Source organism: Astyanax mexicanus, chromosome 4, assembly GCF_023375975.1.
Source record: "Astyanax mexicanus isolate ESR-SI-001 chromosome 4, AstMex3_surface, whole genome shotgun sequence".
Lineage (NCBI taxonomy): Eukaryota > Metazoa > Chordata > Actinopteri > Characiformes > Acestrorhamphidae > Astyanax > Astyanax mexicanus.
In genome coordinates, this window is record NC_064411.1 from 39,726,962 (window position 1) to 39,750,129 (window position 23,168).

General features: G+C 35.9%; 1 protein-coding gene and 1 long non-coding RNA gene across 9 annotated transcripts; both read right to left on the minus strand.

The window, feature by feature from the left end:
* Positions 1-926: 926 nt before the first annotated feature.
* Positions 927-19,557, minus strand: LOC103044895 (NACHT, LRR and PYD domains-containing protein 12). 5 transcript variants are annotated; one of them, XM_049478931.1, is made up of 12 exons: positions 19,422-19,557; positions 10,307-10,423; positions 10,035-10,151; positions 9,672-9,788; positions 9,404-9,520; positions 8,999-9,112; positions 6,650-8,425; positions 4,966-5,139; positions 4,535-4,711; positions 4,101-4,274; positions 2,868-3,041; positions 927-2,688 (listed from the first exon to the last, which is right to left on the minus strand). In XM_049478931.1, exons 1-12 carry the CDS (start codon positions 19,424-19,426, stop codon positions 2,682-2,684), a joined length of 3,069 nt encoding a protein of 1,022 aa, XP_049334888.1. In that variant the 5' UTR covers positions 19,427-19,557; the 3' UTR covers positions 927-2,681. The 5 variants fall into 5 exon arrangements, with proteins under 5 accessions (XP_049334888.1, XP_049334890.1, XP_049334891.1 ...); XM_049478933.1 differs by lacking the exon at positions 10,035-10,151; XM_049478934.1 differs by lacking the exon at positions 9,404-9,520.
* LOC125801727 (uncharacterized) lies at positions 10,430-12,352 on the minus strand. Of its 4 annotated transcripts, none has more exons than XR_007438904.1 (3): positions 11,101-12,352; positions 10,869-11,042; positions 10,430-10,665 (listed from the first exon to the last, which is right to left on the minus strand). It is a non-coding gene; the product is annotated as an uncharacterized LOC125801727 (long non-coding RNA). The 4 variants fall into 4 exon arrangements; XR_007438905.1 differs by having other exon boundaries at positions 10,430-10,781; XR_007438903.1 differs by having other exon boundaries at positions 10,430-10,607; positions 10,753-11,042.
* Positions 19,558-23,168: the final 3,611 nt, after the last annotated feature.

Here is a 23,168-nt window from a genome sequence, read left to right on the forward strand (position 1 = left end):
ATTGAATAAATTATTTATGTGTTCACTTTTGCTGTTCTTGTTTTTTTCTCTTAACACCTCATTTTAAACAACTTAAGCACACATATCCACACACACACACACACACACACACACACAGTGCGCAGTGCATTACTGAGGTGTGAGACACTGCACTAAACCGCTGCTGCAGATGTGTTTAGAGGGTCAGAGTCATCACAGTGTGAATCAGGCGGTGAGCACGCTGACCTGTCCGGTGTTGAGGGTCCGGGGTGAAACACAGAATCAGAGAGAGTGAAAGGGTCTCTGGAGAGATGCAGCAGACATGACAACATCAGCCAGAGGAAATACTCCAGAGTGATACATCTGCCTCGCACAGGAGGAAATGGGACAATTTGTTCAAGAACTGCAACTCACTGCGTCTGGAATACCGCTAGTATTCCACATTCACAACATTCTCAGACTCTAAAAAAGCACAAAGTAGGTCAGTAGATGGTTGGATTGCTTCAAACGGTGATGCTAAATTTGGAAAATGGGGGAAAACAAAAAAGCCTAAGGCTGAGTAAAACTGAATGAACTTTAATTATACAAAGAAAAACTCAAACTTAACCAGATTACTTAATTGTGGGACTTCTGTACATCTTCAACTAGCTTACCAGTATATTGTATATATTGTATATTGTATAGCTTGACCATCAAATACCATCTTAATCAATAATTACTATAAATTATTCTATACCAACTATATATTACTGAGTGTCCACTCACATTTTTAACGGGGGCACTTCAGAGACTCGAGATGTAAATATGTTAGTGAGCCTGAACTTTGATTTGATTATATACAAATAACAAATACAAAAACAGACTTTTAGTAAAATAAACTTTTTTAAAACATAAGTATAAAACTAAAAACATACTTGAAGTACTTTTTTTCTAGTATGGGACAAGTATCAATTCATGAAGCTTTTATTGTTATTCCCTCTGAGTACAAGTAAACTCTTCCTGAACCATGGTGCAACATAGAACAAACAGTACAATATAGACAAAATAAAGAGCAAACTACAATAAAAACCATAAACAAGTATAGTCCACCTCGGGTTTTAATAATGTCCATTAACCACAATGATTATTAGTTGTTTATCCAATAGCCAGTAATAAATATGATCATTTGAATCTTTTTTTCACCTCACAATGGGTTTACAGTTTAACACCTGCTCATCTGTGCCCTCTTGTGTCTCTGTCTTGATAAAGCCAATACCTTCTCATCTTTCTTAATAGATGATTTCATAAGCTTGGAATGCCATCTAGTGGACAGGGAGGTGTTTACCTATTGAAAGTAAGTTCAAAATTAGTTTACTTATAATTAGTGGGGTCAATCAATTAAAAAAAAATTTATCCGATTAATCACAATCAACAATATTCTGTGATTAACGGAGATTAATCGCATTTGTTCTTCTTAAGACACATTTTTTAAAGTGGATATTTAAATGTAAATAAAACAATAAATGTAAGATGTAAAATGCAATTCTATAAAAAATGTATAAAGAATATTAGTATATACTTGAAGGTTTGAGGGAAGATAAAGTCAACATGGGGCAATAGAATAAATAATGCATTACGAATTGGATAGAGGAAACTTTTTTTTTTTTTTACACTTTATTGTAAACATCTCAACTTGGTTGTAAGGATTTCTGAATTATAACTTAATTTCCTATAAAAAGCGTATAGAGTATAAAAAGTATAAAATTATAAAAAGTGTGTTTTCACACATGTAGTTCGTTTCTATGGTCCGAATCAGTTAATGAGTTTGTTTTTTTTGGATCGATTTCTTCCTCTGTTTGGTTTGGTTTCTCACAGACATAAAATAAAAACACCAAAAAAAATATTTTTGTAGTAAAGAAATAAGTTTGCCTTGGTGCCTCCCTAGTTTACGTATGAACGAATTAACGAGTGGAATACTGCCAGAGTGAGTCAGAGTGTCTCATCTGCTAATATTATCTGGCTAATACATCAGATTACACAGCGCCTTATCATTAGTTTAGCTCAATGAAATACAAGTTTACTTGATAGCTGTTTGGTATTGAGACCAGGTCAAGTTTTCACCACAAACGAACCGCTCCAGATAAAGAAGTCCTGTTTTTTTTTTCAAATGACACATTACTGATCCCAAATTAATCATGTGTATTAACGCTTTAATGTTTACAGCCCTACTTATAATGAATGAACAAACGCTACCCAAACACCAGGCTACCCAAAAGCAAAAGAGAAAGTAGAAAATTAGAACAAATGTAGTCATAAGTACCATATGCATGGTGTGTGCTAAATTAAACAGACTATTTAAAATATTCCATAAATGCAATAAATGTATTACATCAAAAAACATAAATTTCTCCTTTTTTTTTTTTACATTACAAAACAACATAAAAAAAATAGGAAAAAGATTTTACAAATTGACTTGAGATAAAATACCTCTTATTACTGTGAGGCAGTAAGGTCTGATCTCACATAAAAAACACTTTTTTTATCCAATAAATTTGATATCTTGAATTTTGGTGTCCTTTTGAGCACTGATGGAAGGTGTAATAATCCGTGTGCATGTCGACCAGTCTGAATGGCACCAGTGAACCAATAGGCCATTTTTACACAGCAAGTTTCCAAACTGATTCTTCTTGGGACTGTATTAAAATAGCCATGGCCAGTAGGCACTACCAACTGCAAGAAAATACATGGGAAGCAAATGTATTAAAAATATATAAAATAAGAGAGGTCCGTGAATTTACAATTGGTATGATGTCTCTGTTAATATGAGCAGCTATTGAATATGATGATGTGCTGGATTTGGGGATGTTTGCTGATACCCTTGAATGTGGTACTTTTTATGTTTAACTTACATAAGTTTTTCCAGTTTGTAATCTGGGTCCTTCTTCAAAGCAAGCAGCGTGTTCACTTCAGAGTTTTGAAGCTTATTGCCACTTATGCGAAGTTCTTTCAAAGTGGAGGAGCTTGAACTGAGAGCTGTAGCAAGAGCAGCACAGCTTTTCACAGTGAGCTTACAGCGGCACAAGCTGGAAAGAAAGTACATATGTTTATCTGAGTGTTTTTATACAAAGATACTCTCTCAAGAACAGCAAGTACACTCATTGAGACAGGACATGAGAACAGACAAGATTTTAACAAAACACAGCCATTATTAATTAAGAGAATTATTTCATGCCTTTTGCGCACTCCGAGCTACGCAAGGCGTATTTTTTGCGCCCTTACGATACCAAAAACACGCCCAAATTAAATTGCACGATACGCAATTGACTGATGCGCTATAGATCGCTAAAATAGGGCCCTATATGATGCCTAGATAAGCAATTTATGACAACTGTCTATACACTTTAAGCACTTATATTAGGGAAACTCCAGCATGATTTGGTTCATTTTATAGCCAAAAAGTTTAAGAATAATAATTATTGCTGGAATTAGCCTTAAAAATAGTTTACATTTATACATAAGTTCTGACATTGAAGTTACACTTGCATAGTGCCTTTCAAGGAATCTATGAATGGTTTACAATTAAATTAAGAACACAACATACACACAACATACAGTATAGTCCTGGAGGACTTCATTGGACACTCATTGACCCAAGACAATTTTCATACAATCCATATCTGGGCAATTTAGAATATCAAATCTTTCTGGGCAATTTAGAGTACACAATTAAACTGATATCCATGTTTTTGGACTGTGGAAGGAAACTGGTGTCCCCAGAGGAAACCCATGCACACACAGGAAGAACACCCACAGCACTGATCATCCAGCCACCATGCCGATGAAGTTTGTCATTTGTAACAAATAATTTCTGGACAGATATTGGAGCACTGCTGTGAGAACTAGATTTCGTTTAGTGACAAGAGTCTTAGTGAGGTTAGGATCTCCCAACTCATCCCAAAAGTATTGGACAGAATTCCATGAAAAGGTTCATGTTTATCTGCTCCTTAGAGTCTATGGCCAATAATTATCTACAGTGCAACTTAAAGTATCTAGGTGCTTTGTTCATTAATAGGCCGTCCAAAATAAATAATAACTAGCATATTATTCCCAACATATTGTGCCCCGTGAAGCTTAATACTCACAGTAGTTTTTCAAGTTTGCAGTGTTGGTTCTGCAACCCAACACAGAGCAGTTCCACCCCTACGTCCTGTATATTATTGCAGCTCAGCTCCAACTCTCTCATAGTAGAAGATGGGACGCCCAGAACAGACGCCAGAGCTTCACAGCATTTTTCAGACAGCATGCACCCAGAGAGGCTGTGGGAATAAAAATCATACATAAGTAAATGATTTAATTGATCAAAGAAAATAAACATTTATTTTACACAAGTTACAGACTGTACTCCTTTAGTTTCTGCATACTTATATACTTAGTATATATAGTATAAGTATACTTATACTTTCACCCTGTTCTTTAATGGTCAGGACCCCACAGGAGAGGCCACCACAGAGCAGCTTTTGTAAATACATGCCCCATCTATCCACTGACCTACACAGGAGCTATCAATTATACTCACAGCAGTGTTTCCAGTTTACAGTGTTCACTCTGCAGTCCTTTGCACAGCTTTATTATTCCCAAATCCAACATGTGCTTGTTATCTCTCAGATTTAGCTCTTTTATTTGGGAGGATTTTGTGCTGAGAGCTGAGGCAAGAGAACAACAGCTTTCCACTCGAAGAAAACAGTATCTTAGCCTTAAGGGGAAATAAAATGCATTCTAAAATTACTTTTTTTTTTTAACAATATCTTACTTTTTCAACTTAGCATAAAATAAAGGAAGTTTGTATGTATATAAATTCATATTTGGTGCCAGCATATACACAATTACTATATAAATCACAGCTTCATAACATGATAATGCTGCCAAAATGTTGTGACATCACCCAAAATAATTCTTAAAATTGATACACATATATTCAACACATACGCTGTCCACCAAAATACTTACTCGAGTTTCTCTAGTTTGCAGTGTGCACTTGCCAGTCCAGCACAGAGCACCCCCATTCCTGAGTCCTTCAACTTATTCTCTCTGAGGTTAAGCTGAATCAGTTGCAATCGATTTGCTGAGAATGCGGACGCAAGTGCTCCACAGCTTTTCACTGTAAGACTGGAATTCTTCAAACTTCGTGAAAAAAACAAAGTTATATATTAAAGCATGTCTGTATACAGCTCTGGAAAAAATAGGAGACAAAATCAGCATCTCTACATGTATGACAGTCATTCCATTCCAGTGTCAGTTGAATTCCAACCCAAGTACACCTCATTCTTATTTAATGAAAGAGTATAAAAACAAGTATAAAAACACTGCTATCTTTATCACAATTCTCTTGCAATAGGACAAGCTGGATGGTAAAGCAAGTGCTAGGAATAGCTCAAAAGTCTAAAAAATAATTATTAACCATGCCAAGTAGTTAAAAAGAAAAGAAAAGTCTTGAGAAAAAGAAGGGCTCAATTCTGGCTTTGCTGGCAGAGGGGTACAGTGAGTGTCATATTGCTTCCATCCAGTTTATTACAACAAGGTCAAGCATTGGAGACAACAAATCTACAGACTGGCAGAGAAGACCTACAAAATAACAAATGGCAGTTGGGGTGAAGTGCACGGCAACAGTTTATAACATGCTCCAAGAGGCAGGGCTCAAATCATGTAAAGTTAGAAAAATGCCTTTCATCAATATGAAGCAAAGGAGAGCCAGGCTGAAGTTTGCAAAAGACCATAAGGATTGGATAATAGATTACTGAAGTAAGGTCGTCTTCTCTGGCAAGTCCAATTTTCAGCTTTGCTTAAAAACACTTGCTTCCTTCTGCTCTGGGAATGTTCTGGCAATGACTGTTGTTTTTCAGCAGGACAAGGCTCAATTCCACACAGCCAGATCAATTATCGTGTGGATGAAGGACCCCCAGATCAAGACCCTGTGACAGCCAGCCCAATCTCCAGCCCTAAACCCTATTTAAAACCTCTGGAATATAATCAAGAGAAAGATGAAGAGTCACAAGCCATCAAACCAAACTGAACTGCTTGAATGTTTGCACCAGGAGTGGCATAAAGATATCCAAAAGCAGTGTAAATAACTGGTGGAATGCATGACATGACACATGAAAGCTGTGATTAAAAACCTGGGGTATTCCACCCAATATTAATTTCTGAACTCTTCCTGAGTTAAGACATTAGCATTGTTGTTTCTAAATGAATATTAACTTGTTTTTTTTTTTTTGCATCATTTGAGGTCTAAAAGCATTGTATCTTTTTTGTTATTTTGACCATTTCCCATTTTATGCAAATAAATGCCAATTTTTTATTTGGAATTTGGGAGAAATGTTTTCAGTAGTTTATATAATAAAACAACAATGTTCATTTTACTCAAACATATACTTAAAAACACCAAAATCAGAGAAACTGATTCAGAAACTGAAGTGGTCTCTTAAGTTTTTCCAGAGCTGTATGTATGTGCGTATATCTTTAATGACACAATGAGTTCTTCATGTACGCTTAATTTTCCCTCGAATCCCTCAAATCTAAAAAAAAAAAATGTTTTACAACAGCTAGGACTGCTTAACTGCTTAAGAAAAAAATTGCAACTAATTTGAATGGATCAATTAATGCCAATTTAAAGCAATTTCATTCTCTTACTTACGTTGCTGATGAGGCTGTTTCAACAGCTGGCAGCAGTCTTAGAAGAACCTCATCTGGTGAAAGAAATTCCTTCAAATCGTTTACTGGTGTATGAATGTATCTGGTCAAATTAAAGTTGTCCAATTCTTCTTCTGAGGTGTGAAATTCAAAAGTCAGAGTCGCCCATTTTTCGGGCACAAGCATGATGATCGACAGCATTCCTGAGCTTTTTTCTATTTTATCCACAATGGAATGATGATTCAGTTCTATGAGACAGTACAACAAGTTAATTCTGCGATCAGAGGAGGGATCTTCTCTGATCTTCTCCATGACGTACTGGACTGTTCCCTCATTCCTTTGCAAGGTGCGTCCTGTCTGTGGAAGAAGACTTTGCAGGAGATTCTGATTTGACTCCATGGAGAGGCCAAGAACGAAACGGAGGAAAAGGTCAAGGTGGCCATTCTCACTTTTTATTGCCATATCCACAGCAGCTTTGTGGAATTCATGAATGGATGGAGCTTGAAGAAGAACTTTAAGCTCAGAGGTTAGACCAGATACTGGCTTTCCAAAAGAGAAAAACACATACAGAGCTGCAAGATGTTCCTGAATGCTCAAATGAACAAAACTGAACATCTTTCTCTGGGTTAAGACAAACTCCTCTCGAAAGATCTGTGTGAACACTCCTGAGTACACTGATGCCTCTTTGATGTTGATCCCGCATTTCTTCAGATCAGCTTCATAGAAGATCAAGTTGCCATTGCAGAGCTGCTGAAAAGCTAGTTTCCCCAATTTCAAAATTATTTCTTCATCTTGTTCTTTCATTTCTGGGTACTTTGACTTTTTGATGCTTGTCTGCATAATCAGAAAGTGTGTGTACATTTGAGTTAGAGTGTTGGGGATCTCTTCATTTTCCAGTGTCTTCTCCAGAACGGCTGCTGAAAGCCAACAGAAGACGGGTATGTGGCACATTATAAAAAGGCTCCTTGATGCCTTGATGTGTGTGACAATTCTGTCCGCAAGCTTCTTGTCACCGATTCTCTTTCGGAAGTACTCTTCCTTCTGTGGGTCATTGAATCCCCGTACTTCTGTCACCCTGTCAATGAACATTGGAGGAATCTGACTGGCTGCTGCTGGCCTGGAGGTTATCCAGACAAGAGCTGATGGAAGCAAGTCGCCCTTGATGAGGCTTGTCAGCAGGTTGCCGACCGAGGTTGACTTCATTATGTCACAACATCTCTCTCGTTTTTGGAAGTTTAGAGGGATTCGACACTCATCCAGACCATCAAAAATGAATAAGACTTTGTAGTCACTGATATCCTTAAAATCGGTTATTTCTTTAAAAAAATGATGAAGGAGGTTCATCATACTGAGTTTTCTCTCCTTCATCAAATTGAGCTCCCGAAAAGGAATAGGGAGTATTATGTCGATATGCTGATTGGCTGCTCCTTCAGCCCAGTCAAGCACAAACTTCTGCACAGAAACTGTTTTACCTATGCCGGCAACACCTTTTGTCATCACAGTTCTGAGGTTATGCTGTTGGTCTGGCATGGTTTCAAAAATATCATTGCAGTTGATCGGTGTGTCTTTTTTGGCCGGCTGAAAAAAAGTCTTCTCAATCAATCTCACCTCATGATTTCTACTGACTTCACTTGTTTCACCAACTGTAATGAAAAGTTCTGTGTAGATGTGATGGAGGAGGGTACGATTTTTTTGCTTTGCTATTTCATTGACCTCAAACTGACTTTTTATCTTGAGACTGAATTTGTGTTTTTCAAGAGCATCTTCAGTGGCCGGAGACCTTTAAAAAAATAACAAGAACAAAATACTTTATTTCATTACATAATCAAGGCTGAGTTTCTCAAAAGTCTTTCAGAACATAGACAACAAAGACAAGCTTTGTCTATACTGTTTCAGATGATCATATTAAAATAAATCCTTTGGAAAGCTGGACTAATTTCCAAGAGAATTTAATTCCATATGAAACCAAAATGCCTTGGGACTATAGGATCGGCTAAGTATTAACTATAATTCAGTGCACTGTTGTGAATTCTATATTAAAATCTGTCCCTTTATATCTCACTTTGTTTAAGGCTGTAGTTTAAAAAACACATTTAGAACACCCAAATATTGTCAAATACATAAATCATCCTACAATGTTTGACCATATCAGTTAATGGATCATAACTGATAAGAAGGATGATGCTTTTCATTTGATTTCATTAGATTTTTGTTTGTTTTACAACTTTTGAGAAACAAAAAATGATTTATATTACTTTGAGCAACTAAGACAGTGATGTATATGTCTCCATATTATATATATTACAGAGAGCCTGGGTAACACAAATACATAGACAGACAACATAAATCTCACCTGTCTGCAGAAAAAGGAATTCCACTACAAACAGCTTCCATAGTTTTCATATCCTGCTCCCTATTTATGAACTTACAGGCATGTTCAGATGAAGCTGATGTCTGTGGAAGGGGCCTTCAGCAGCAAAGAAATATTTTTACTTAACATTTATCCATTCATTTTACTTTTGCTACAGTACATTTTAATAATGAACAAAGTACAATTTACATAGTTATATATATATATATATATATATATATATATATATATATATATATATATATATATATATATATATATATATATATATATATATATATATATATAATTTTTAAAATTTGAGTTTAATAATTATATTTTTATTTAATTTACATGTACTGCACATGTATCATTAAATGTCAGAGTTATTAGAAAATCTATTTCTACCTGTGTTCAGATGGGAAACTGTCTTTTTGAAAAACGTCTTTACGGCCCATAGAGTTGTCACTTTTCATGGACACGCAACTCTGTTCAGGTAGGGGTGATTTTTTTGGCTGGAACATCCTTCACAAACAGATACAAACACAAGCAAGATTTTTTTTAAAAGGGAAATGAATCCTGTTTGTCTTTTCTATTGCAAGGGACACTATTTACCTAATAGTATAAGTAAATACAATACTTTATAAACCTATGCATAGAAAGTACTTGTTTCTACCTGTGTTCAGATGGGAAACTGTCTTTTCGAAAAACATCTTTACGGCCCATAGAGTTGTCACTCTTCATGGACACGCAACTCTGTTCAGGTAGGGGTGATTTTTCTCTCTGGAACATCCTTCACAAACAGATACAAACACAAGGTAAATTAATCTTGTTAAATAAAATGTGTCTTTCCTATTGCACTTTTGCAGATAACATCAGAAATTACAACATCTTATATGTAACAGCAAGAGCTACAGCATTTTACCAGTAATGTCTGCATATAAAGTGTTTTACCAATAACATCAGCAAGTAAAGTATTTTATTAGAAGAAAATGTACAAAACTTTAACACAATAATCACTATTTTTGTCTTTTTCTACCTGTGTTCAGATGGCAAACTGTCTTTTTGAAAAACTTCTTTACGGCCCATAGAGTTGTCACTCTTCATGGACACGCAACTCTGTTCAGGTAAGGGTGATTTTTCTCTCTGGAACATCCTTCACAAACAGATACAAACACAAGCAAGCAAAATGCTAAAAACTACTACTATAATCACTATAGTATTTTACCAATAATATCAGCAAATATTGTATTTTACCAATAATATCAGCAAATATTGTATTTTACCAATAATATCAGCAAGTACAAGTACCTGTGTTCAGATGGCAAACTGTCTTTTTGAAAAACATCTTTACGGCCCATAGAGTTGTCACTCTTCATGGACACGCAACTCTGTTCAGGTAGAGTAGATTTTTCTGGCTGCAACATGCTTCACAAACAACAAGAAACATTTTAAAAGGGAACTAAATCTTGTTTGTCTTTCCCATTGTATAATTCAGATAACATATTTAGCTACATCATTCTACCTATAATATCAATAGCTACATCATTCTACCTATAATATCAATAGCTACCGCATTCTACCAATAATATCAATAGCTACAGCATTCTACCTATAATATCAATAGCTACAGCATTCTACCAATAATATCAATAGCTACATCATTCTACCTATAATATCAATAGCTACAGCATTCTACCAATAATATCAATAGCTACATCATTCTACCTATAATATCAATAGCTACATCATTCTACCTATAATATCAATAGCTACATCATTCTACCTATAATATCAATAGCTACAGCATTCTACCAATAATATCAATAGCTACATCATTCTACCAATAATATCAATAGCTACAGCATTCTACCTATAATATCAATAGCTACATCATTCTACCTATAATATCAATAGCTACAGCATTCTACCAATAATATCAATAGCTACAGCATTCTACCTATAATATCAATAGCTACATCATTCTACCAATAATATCAATAGCTACAGCATTCTACCTATAATATCAATAGCTACAGCATTCTACCTATAATATCAATAGCTACATCATTCTACCAATAATATCAATAGATACAGCATTCTACCAATAATATCAATAGCTACAGCATTCTACCTATAATATCAATAGCTACAGCATTCTACCAATAATATCAATAGCTACAGCATTCTACCAATAATATCAATAGCTACAGCATTCTACCAATAATATCAATAGCTACAGCATTCTACCAATAAAAATATATTCTACCAATAGCTACAGCATTCTACTTATAATATCAATAGCTACATCATTCTACCAATAATAATATATTCTACCAATAGATACAGTATTTTGTATAACTATACTTTATAAAACTATACATAGAAATCACTTGTTTTTACCATTATTCAGATGGGAAACAGCTTTTTTGAAAAAAAAAAAGTCTTAATGGCTTAGGAGTTGTATATTGATTCAGCACTGCCAAATATGCAGTATTTATTTATTCTTTTTTTTTATTATTATTTGCACACATATGTGAAAGAAGGAAGCAAACAGGGATGCGTGTCATGTAAGTGAGAACAAAAAAACATGCGCAGGGAAAGTGAGTAAGCCCATAGGGGCTTATATACAGTACTTTCCCTCTAAATTACAAACAAAATCATAAGAAAAGACTTTGCATACATACATACGCCTACATACACATATATACATACATATACACACATACATACATACATATACACATACATATTCACAATAGAGTTGTAAAGAAAGAATATAAACAATAATTGACCCAATAATTGAGTAAAGAACCATAACTTTACATATTTTAATTATCCATTAAGAGGAGATAATCCTTTAGTTGTTTTTTAAACAACTGAGTTGATTACAGTTCTTTAAATAAGATGGTAGGCCATTCCAGATCGTAGGTCCTCGGTAAGATATGGTAAACTCTCCAAGTGATGTTCTATAAAAGGCTGTATGGAGATTATTGGCTGATCTTGTACAGTAATGGTGTACTTGAAAATTTAATTGGGTTGTGTTTTGAAAGCAGTCAGGAAGTAAATTGTGTATATAAGAAAAAATAAACTGACATATCTGCAACTGATTAATTTCATTTACATTGAAAATCTGAAGGTTCTGAAATAAGGGACGGGAGCTTGAAAAATAGTTTGACCCAGTGACCATTCTGACAAAACGTTTCTATAGTATATGTAAATAGCTGATATCACTTTTGAATGTACTGACCCAGATAATGTTACAATATGAGAGATATGGATAAATCATTGTATAATACAAACTGGTCAACAAAGGTCTTGGCAGTAGAAACTTAATTCACTATTCACTATTACACCCTAAAAACTTAGAAATGTGTAATCATCAACATTATACATATTCTGAAATTTAAATTACAAAAGGATGTATTTTGGCATTAATAAAATACTACTAAATATATATATGACTAAATAAATAAACAAATATCTAATCTATTTTAAAGCATTACATTTTTTTTAAATAGACTGTTTAATGATTTAAAATAGATTGTAGGATTATATTAATTTAATTAGTATTAATTCAATTGTACAAATATTAATTCTTTTATTAATTTAGTAATATGTATTATTACGTATGTTCCTTTATGTTTATATATATATATATATATATATATATATATATATATATATATATATATATATATATATATATATATATATTTATATTTATTTATTTATTTATTTATTTACTTATTTACTTACTTACTTACAGGATAACATGATTTTAAAAACAACAATTTTAAACCAACTAGAATATGTTTTGAGGACAGATCTGCACCCTCTTGATATTTTAATCTCAGTGTCTTCATGAGTTAGAGTCATTTGGAATAGTTTTCTCAGCGTCTTGAAGGAGTTCCTGGAGGTGCTGAACAATAGCTGCTTTGCACTGTGAAGCTCCAGCTCATCCCAAATCATCTCAAATTACCCTGTCAGTTGGGTTTAGGTCAGGGGATTGTGAAGGCCATGCATCTTTTTGTTTACTAGATAATTCCATATGCATCAATTAATAGTTTTAATAGGTTTAATATTAACCTACCATGTAGAAAATAAATTAATTATAATAAAGAAAACCATTGAATAAGACGTGTCCAAACTTTTGACTGGTATTTATATATTTTCGAGCTGACACACCCCAGAGTTTGCCCAGAGGAACGGCCACAATGTTGGTTAGAAGCACCTGATTATAAAATATTATTAAATATTACCTTCGTATTTACCGCAGAGTCCTCTTTACAATACGTGTAGGTGTGATTAAAGACACCACAACGTCCCATGCACTGAACCTACAGTACCAGGGATTTTCCCAAAAGCATGGAAATATATTGTGTTGTGCTGTAATTCCCGGCCTGGTGGAAATTGTGTACAGGTATGTGCATGCCACAGTAACGGCCTAGTTACAGAATGCAGAGACTTAGAGACTTTGCAACTTTGCTTAGACTGTGAGCATCATCTGCAGGAATTCACTGATTGCATTCATTGCAGCATTAATGTCAGCATTAAGCTCTACCATTGCTAATCTGGATTTTAATGATTTATTCGTGGGTTTGATTGGTCAATTCCAACATGCCCAGCTAGACTACAAACTAAAGACAAAGTTGACATTACAATATAATATAATATAATATATAACATAATATAATATTATATATTTGATTCAAGCACAGAAATAATATTTTTTCCCTCAAAATTGGCGGTCCCTGCTGTTTATTGGAACTGCAGATCCCTTAAAGAAGCTCTTTTTTATTTAACGACTGGGTCAGGTTTTACTCGTTAATCTGCGAGTGAGTTTACGTAGTACTTTAGTTAAGCACGGGTTTGGGAAACACTCTTTATTTAACAATCAATCTTAAGTACAAGTTAACGAAGTTCTTAGCGTTACGAAGCTTTTGGGAAACCCACCCCTGATAAGTAATTACAGTTACAGTTAATATAGCAGACAAACTCAGTTATATTTAAGGAGTTAAATGAAGTTTATAGAATTTACAGAAAGTTTGCAATAATTCTTTAAATAAATTAGGCAGGTGCATACATTTCAGCACAAAAAAATGTTTGCTAAGCTCATTGACTCTTGACCTACATTCACAGGTAAATCCAATTATGAGAAAGGGTTTGCATCTTCTCTGAAGAGTGGCAACATGGGAGCCTCAAACCAATTCATAGATTGTTTAACATCATGGTTTAGGGGAAGGATACAAAAAGCTATCTCAGAGATTTCAGCTGTCAGTTTCCACTGTGAGGAACATAGTGAGGAAATGGAAGACCACAGGCACAGTTCTAGTTAAAGGCCTGAAGTGGCAGAACAAGAAAAATCTTAGATAAGCAGAGGAGAAGGATGGTAAGACCAGTTATAGTCAACCCACAGACCCACAGACCAGCTTCAAAGACCTACATCATCATCTTACTGCAGATGGAGTCACTGTACATCGTTCAGCTATTCAGTGCACTTTGTACAAGAAGAGTTGCGCTGGAGCTGGATACTTCAACAAGATAACAACCCTAAACACTGCTGAAAATCTACTAAGGTGTTAATGCTAAAGAACAAGTACAACGTTCTGGAATGATCATCTCAGTCCACAGACCTGAATATTATTGAAAATAAAACCTGACTGAACTGGAGATGTTTTGTAAAGAAGAATGGTCCAAAATACCTTTAACCAGAAGCCAGACTCTCATTGGTAGTTACAGGAAGAGTTTAAAGGCTGTTATTTCTGCAAAAGGGGGATCTAGTAAATATTGATGTCATTTTTCTGTTGTATGTATGCACCTGCCTAATTTTAAATTTTGATTTTAATTTTAAAAAGAATTATTCACTTTCTGCAAATCCTATTAGCTTCATTTTACTACTTCTCATCTATCACTGTGTTCATCAGCTATAAGATATACAATGGGTTTTCAGACCCATTTAAATTTTTTACTCTTTGTTTCATTGCAGCTATTTGCTAAAATTAAAAAAGTTCATTTTATTTCTCATTAATGTACATTCAGCACCCCACCTTAACAGAAAAAAAATACATTTTTTTTTTGCAAATGTATTAAAAAAGATAAACTGAAATATCACCTTGTCATAAGTATTCAGACCCTTTGCTCTGTATTGAGTGGAAGCACATTTTTAAGCTAGTTCAGCCATACATCTTCTTGTGAGTGATGTAACAAGTTTTTCACACCTGGATTTGGGGATCCTCTGCCATTCTTCCTTGCAGATCCTCTCCAGTTCCATCAGGTTGAATGGTGAAAGTTGGTGGACAGCCATTTTCAGGGCTCTGGCTGGGCCAGTCAAGAATGGTCAAAGAGTTGTTCTGAAGCCACCCCTTTGTTATTTTAGCTGTGTGCTTAAGGTCATTGTATTGTTAGAAGGTGAAAAGTCTGAGGTCCAGAGCACTCTGGAAGAGGTTTTCTTCCAGGATATCTCTGTACTTGGCCGCATTCATCTTTCCTTCAACTGCAACCAGTCATCCTGTCCCTGCAGCTGAAAAACACCCTTATAGCATGATGCTGTCACCACCATGTTTCACAGCCGGGATTGTATTGGGCAGGTGATGAGGTTTTCTCCACACATACCTCTTAGAATTAAAGTTCAATACTCAACTCTTTAGACCAGAGAATCTTATGTCTCATAGTCTGGGAGTCCTTCATGTGTTTTTTTGGCAAACTTTATGCAGGCTTTCATATGTCTTGCACTGAGAAGAGGCTTCCTTTGGGCCACTCTGCCATAAATCTGTGACTGGTGGAGGACTGCAGTGATAGCTGACTTTGTGGAACTTTCTCCCATCTCCCTACTGCATCTCTGGAGTTTAGCCACATTGATCTTTGGGTTCTTCTTTACCTCTCACACCTAAGCTCTTCTCCCACGATTGCTCAGTTCGGCTGGATGGCCAGGTCTAGGAAGAGTTCTGGTCGTTCCAAACTTCTTCCGTTTAAGGATTATAGAGGCCACTATGCTCTTAGGAACCTTGAGTGCTGCAGAAATTCTTTTGTAACCCTGGCAAGAACTGTGCTTTGCCACTGTTCTGTCTCTTAGCTCCTTGGGCAGTCCCTTCAACCTCATTATTCTCATTTGCTCTGAACTGCACTATGAGCTGTGAGGCAGGGCTAGACCGGTCATCTGGCATACCGGGCATTTGCCCGGTGGGCCGACGGTCCTCAGGAGCTGATGCTGTTGGATTTTTTTCTTCCCTTTTTTTAAGAGACCGGCCCACAATTTAGAGGGGGTGGCCCATTGGCCCATCTTCAATATAGACAGTGGACTGAACCAATCAGGATATAGGACCTCGGCACCATCCTCTCTCTGCGTGGTCCATCGAACTTCCACTATGTCCGCTGTAACTATGTTCAGTGTTGAGCGCGTATGTTAAAGGAGAGGCAGCATGGAGAAACAGAAGTGGCAGAAAGGGGAGTCTCAATGTAGAGGCTATAAAATGTGTAAACATCACAGACATGTTTGCTGCTGTAGCCTCTGCGTCCTCTGTAGGTGAAGACAGCAGCAGCAGACAGGGAGAAGACAGGGAGAGCAGCAGCCAGAGATGCAGGCTTGTGACGGATAAACCGTGGGACAGACTGAGCGGGAAAGTGTAGTACGTAAGCAGGTAACGTTAGGATAACACAGAGACTTTGAGGTGATGGAGGTAACGTTAGCTCTATTACATGAGAATGATGAGCAATAGCGATCGATTAGTATCAATAATAATTGGTATTTGCATACTTTCCAAAATCTGGCTGCCACGCCCCCGTATTCTGATAAAATAGCAACCGGCCAAGAATGAGAAGTGTTGGATGAGCAGCAAGTGTCAATTTTAGGCTACATCATAGCATTTTAGATATTTAGGTTAAAGGTGTGCTGAAAGTCTGCATAGTATTTTGAATTTGTAGCCTCTATGCTGTGGTTCAACATGATTAAAAAACACTCAAACCAATGAAATAACACATTTTAAAACTGATAAATGATAAAAAAAAAGGCTTTGCAATTTAAGCATGACTAAAGTAAGTGTAAAAAATAGTAATATTAGCAAAAAGTATGCCCACACTGAATAAGAGTAAAACAGTGTCAAATGCTTTTAAGACATAGTTGCGTTGCATTAAGCAGCCCTGTTTGTAGCCTAATACAAACGCATGTTATAGCTATTTAAAGGAGGAAGCACCTTTAACCTGAAGAATTAGAATTGAGCTGTTATATTAGAGAAATTCAGAAAATACATATTAGAGATGATTTCAATAAAAAGGGTAACAAAATCAATTGAACTACACAGAGCAGACAAAAATGGTGGAGTTAACAATATATACTAAACTTCTTATAATTAATATGTTGATGATCTCTGTAACCCCACATATATAAATTACAAGTCGGTTGTGCTCCGCTATTTATTAGGGGCCGGTCTAAACCAAAAATGCCAGGGCTGATTTTTTGTCCCAGTCCAGCCCTGCTGTGAGGTCTTATATAGACAAGTGTGTGCCTTTACTAATCAAGTCCAATCAGTTTTATTAAACAAAGCTGGAGTAGAACCATCTCAAGGAGAAATAGACAGTTTTTGAGTGATATATGAGTGTCACAGCAAAAGGTCTGAATATGACCATGTGATATTTTAGTTTTTCTTTTTTAATGAATTTGCAAAAAAAAACTTTTACTTACAAGATGGGGCGCTGAGTGTTCATTAATGAGAAATAAAATGAACTATTTGTTTTTAGCAAGTGGCTGCAATGAAACAAAGAGTGGAACACTTAAAGTGGTCTGAATACTTTCTGTACCCACTGAATTTAACTGACATTGCTAATCTGAACAACCCGTGATTTGTAAAGGAAAATCATAAAATGATCATGGGTGCCCAAACTTTTTTATACCACTGTATTATATGTATATAACTTTACATGTAACATGTACAATATATTATCAGAAACAACTCCAAAAATGATGTATAGAAATCACTCAAGGGTCTACAATTGCTTTTTCTGCACTTGCAGACCTGATTCTACTTACATATCAATTATCATTTTCAGTAGACGCTATTAAAGCAGAAGACTTCATTAATCATACGAATAGAGTAGAAGCCTCAAACAACCCATTGTCTATTTAAGCTGAACAAGTTAAACCAGTATGTGTATTGCAAGAGAATAATATTTCAAACATACGCTGTCAAGATATAGTGGAATGTGCATTGATCCAAAAACAATAGTTTTGGTCCATTTTATTTATAAAATGAAAGTCTACCTTGACTAATATATAACCTATATTATTTTAAGAGAAAGTAATTTATGTAAAAATCATTATTTTAACCTTACAATATTTACAGTCATGAGCCCACAATAAGAAAAATCATGAATAAGCTGCTCACTGAATTAATATAATTCCCAATTTTGGGAAGGCAGTTTCAGATGATAGAAAACTGTCATGGAAAATAATGCTTATCAAATATATTGCTGTACCCTTTCACACACCCAGTTTTTACACAACTTATTACACAGAAAATCCACACTGAACATGTCCAAAGGACACATTTTAAAAGCTTGGATATTTAAGATACAGAGGATTGGTCAGGCTGTTTTAGTTTTGTCTAGTTTTGTCTGGTCAGTTAGACTTTAAGACTGGGTAATCCTATTTTGGGAAAGATATACCTCGCAGACAATATTGGCACACATTCATACATCCTCTGGTAGTGCTAAACATGGGATAATACAATGTAAACTAGTGCATAGGGCCAGCACATATAATATATTTCAGGCCTATTGCAAGTACCTGGTGTCCTTTGGTGTCTTTCCAGCTACTTTCACTCTATCCAAATGCAAAAAGACACACTGTACTTTATGAAACTGAAAAAAAGATGAACCGCAACCTAAATGGATCTATAGGAATTAGAAATTATAATAAAGCTCTCAGACCTTTTTCAAACATCTAGATGAGGTAGAGCTTCAGGATCATTAAGTAAAGTGATTGTTTAAAGTGAGGTTGTTGCCTCCTGCCTTTTCTATTTGTATGAAAAATTGTTTACCACTGATTTGTGAATGATGTGTAATTTATTTGCTTATTTGTTTCTTTCTTGATTGATCTTAAACCAATAAATAAACCAATAATAAAAAAGACTGGCTAATCCATTAAACTCAAACAAAAACACACCATATGCTGGTCAAGAAGCTTTATAATTTAAACCTGACCAGGCTGTTTTTCTCACCATGACTGACAAATACTATTCTTCCTTTTCTTCCTTTTTCTCATTGTTGGTTCACCCTCTCATTAATAATAGAATTTTAATATTTCCTATATCCAAACTGTATTATTTACTATATACTTATATATCAATTGTACAGTCGCATTACACACAATATATTTACAGGCACTGTTTGCTATACAGCTCCATTTTTCAGCACATGTCAAGACTCTTACCTCATTGCGATGAGGGATGCAGATGATGAACAACATACGATCCACAAATTCGAGAATTCGAAGACTAAAACTGTGGCGTCGAGACGAGGCAGTATAACTTCCTTAAACACCCAGACTCTGAGGGCTGTAAGCAAATACACTTGCCACACCAGAAATGCTCCCAGCCACTAGATGGTGCTGTTTAGCTGTTAACGTTGTCTAGAATTACGCCCGTGAATGTCAACAGCTAAACAGCGCCCGGTGCCGCAAATGTATTTGCTTTCCCTTAATGCAGCGTTTTTGTTTGCTGCGTTTTCTTAATGTAGTTGCATTGTCATCTTTTTGTTTGCTTTGTAAATGTTGTTGTGACGTGCCTTTCTGGGCACCAGAGCCTGAGTGGTTTTGATTCATATTAATAAAGTACGAAAATAAAGAGCATATGAATATGAATATGAATAATATTCCTCTTTTAATAATTTATATAATCCACAATGATAATTATGTATTTACTCCTTATCCAACAGAATGTCATTTTTATTTAATAAAAAAAATATTAATAGAAATTATTCACTTGATCAGAATATTTCTTTAATTTTTGAAAGAATAATTATTTGTTTACCAAAAAAGGGGCAAAAAAAAGGAAACTTACCTGTATGTTTAAATTTTTCTACAGTAAACGGGTTTTAAGCAGAAGGGATGCTAGCAGTACTGCTACTTTGAGCTGACTGGTTGCGGGTGAGCTGTTTCTGGAGATACAGCCAGAGCACATACTTTTTTTATATAACTGTAGTTTAGCTTTATGGTACCTGAACCACTTTCTTTTGAATTTGTTCAGTCGCTCAATATAACCCCCATTCATTTTGGTGTTACTTTGGAGCGCCCTCTGGTGGCCCTACAAGACCCTCAATAAACTCTCAGGTCAGGTAATCCATAGACCTCTTATACGATGTCTATGAGGTAACCCAACTACTTCTTTTCCTATAGGTGGAATGAACTGTCAGTCATCGTCAAGCACGCTGTCGCCCGGCCACCAATCAAACGCAGGAATGTGGCAAAAGAGGCGGGGTTTCTCTTTTAAAGTTGCGGAGGAGCAGAAGACTTCTTTCTTTCTTCCTTTCTTTTTTCGGAGTAAGAACCATTAACTAACGAGGACCCTTTGAGCAGAAACTTAGCAAAGCGTGCTGCACTACAGCCCCAGTTGGTTGCCCACGCTGGTCTAAGCACACTCGGTCAGAATGTTTGTGTATTTTAGCTTAGCTGTTTTTTACTTTCCACGATTATTAGTTAGATCATTTTCTCAGGTACGTGTTCTCTCTCTCTCTTTCTCCTGAGTGAAATGTAATGTCTGATGTGTCTTAACTCTGTATTTTCTCTAATAAACTTGGTTTTCATTTTTACATAGTCTGCTCTTTTCTTTCTAGTCTGTTCCCATCAGCTCTAACTGAGTTACTGGCCTTGAGTTTCATCAGCATTACATGTTGTGACCTCCTGATTTTATCTAGGTGTCTAGATGTTGACATGTTTGGGCATTTGAGTTAGGGTACAATAGGCCGCTGTTAGTCCTTAAATTCAGAATATAAATCCAATGACCGGCATGAGAGTTTAAAATATTTACCAACCACAGTTCAATAGAGTGTAGTTTTAGGGGGAAGAAAATCCTTTAAGTCACCGCAAATAAGGGTTGGTCACACTGCAAATACAGGCAGACTTTTTTTGTGGTTCTGTATTTGTTGGCAAATGTGGTCACACAAACACTTATCCAAGCAGTGTTGCTGTGTGAAGGTGGTATGCGATGTTGGAATATAACAAATGAAGACTAATTGGTGCTCAGATACAGAATGTAATGAACCAAGTGAAGACTCATTTATCTATTGAAAACATTACATATTTCAAAGAAAATCTGCTTAAATTAATCTGCTTAAAAAGTGACTCTCAAAAAGGGTTACAGTAAAGTTTAATAAAACAGGGAGGACCATGAACACAAACCGAACAGTGTCCAGTATTAAACCAGGTCTATGGAGAGTTTACCCATTTTTAATCCCCCATTATAAACCAAAACTAATGTTAACCCATTAGAGGGAGCCCGCGCCTCCAAAACAAATAGGGTAAATGGAGCAAACACTTTAAAAACCCAAATTAAAAGTAACTAGTAAACAGATTGATTATTACACATCATTATTAATGTTTGTTTAAAATGCTTTAAAGTGCAAAGCGGTAGATAAAATAAGAAATCTGCTTAGCAATCTTAGTAAGATTCCTTAAAATAAAAGTCAAAGTGTCATGGTGTGCACAGAATACAGACACTCGCGGACACAGTAAAATGGGTTGTTTATTGAGTATAAGGGCAGAGAAACGGGTAGTCGTACAGAAACAAGTAGAGCACCGGTAAACGAAAGAAGCCACATAGGAAAAACCACACCATAAGTGAGAAACAATCCAGAGTTCAAACACAAGGAAGCCAGCATCAGAGATAATCCAAAATCGGCGTCGAAAAAACAAGAGCAAGGTCATACACGGAAAAACATACACAGAAGGTAACGCTTTGTAAAGTGGTAGAAACCAGGCAATACGCGGCACCTGTGTATTCGCGAAGCGTCCTTAAATACCCTGGGGTAATCAATGCTCAGGGCTTCCTGGCGGAAGCAGGTGAGGTGTCACGTGCGTAGGTGTGTGCGTGATGTCAGCGTGTGGTGCGTTCTGGGTAGTGTAGTTGTTAGGCTGCAAACCTCCGTTGGAGCTCAGTGTGGAAGGAACAGGAGTGCCTACAGCACCAGACGTGACACAAAGTCTAAAAAACAAGTAAAAATGGTGTATGCTTTAATTGGTGCTTAATTAAAGTTAAACAAACCCAGAAGTTAGCATTTTCCTCTCTATTAGAAATTCTCTGCCAGTATCTCAAGGAGATCCAAAAGGCCAGTAGAACATTCAAGGATTCAAGGATATTTTATTGTCATTCGCAACGAAATTGTGATCTCACGATCAAGTTCGGTGCAGTGCTAGAGGGTTTGCCCAGCACTGACAAGGTTATTGTTTAAAAGCCCTGCTTGAAACAATCCCTCTCACAGAGGTAAAAGCACTCACTGTCTCTACTTCATCATATTAGCAGCCAATAATATACAGAAAAAACTGACGCATACTCTCATATATGTGTGTACATTTATTACCCGCCTTGTGCCTGGGTCCAATCCCTGATCATCTTGTGATGTACTGTATGACTTTGCAGTTGTTTTCACCTCATTGTAAGGTACACATTTGGACCTGAAGGATCAGGTTGTACTTTTGATGAGCAAAATGTACCTGTACAGTACCTTTTTTCATGAGAGTGTGACCTAGAACTCTTCCTGAATATTACTCAGAGGAGCTGTATATGTGAATGCAAATGTCTGTATCAGTTGTACGGATCATTAACCTGATTTTCTCCTGCTAGCCCTTGGTACAATGTCTGGGTAATGTTTGCAACTTCCTCTATAGGTGGGTTTACTTTCATCACATGGAGATGTCCTAAAACCTTTGGCTTGTAAGCTCAGTTAATAACAATTGAATACAATAACTTTATGTTGCTTGAGCCAAATGATCTTTACAACCCAAGTGCATTAAAACAATTGACATTTAAATTAAGATGATTTGTGAATAATGGCTGTGTGTCAAACATGGCAAGATTAGTTTGTACTGTTTTTTTACTGTTTCTAATGAGTGCGTAGGGACAGTTCAGGAGACAGCTTGAGAATGCACACACCTGTGTAAGTTGTGAGAAGTTACCTTGTGAGT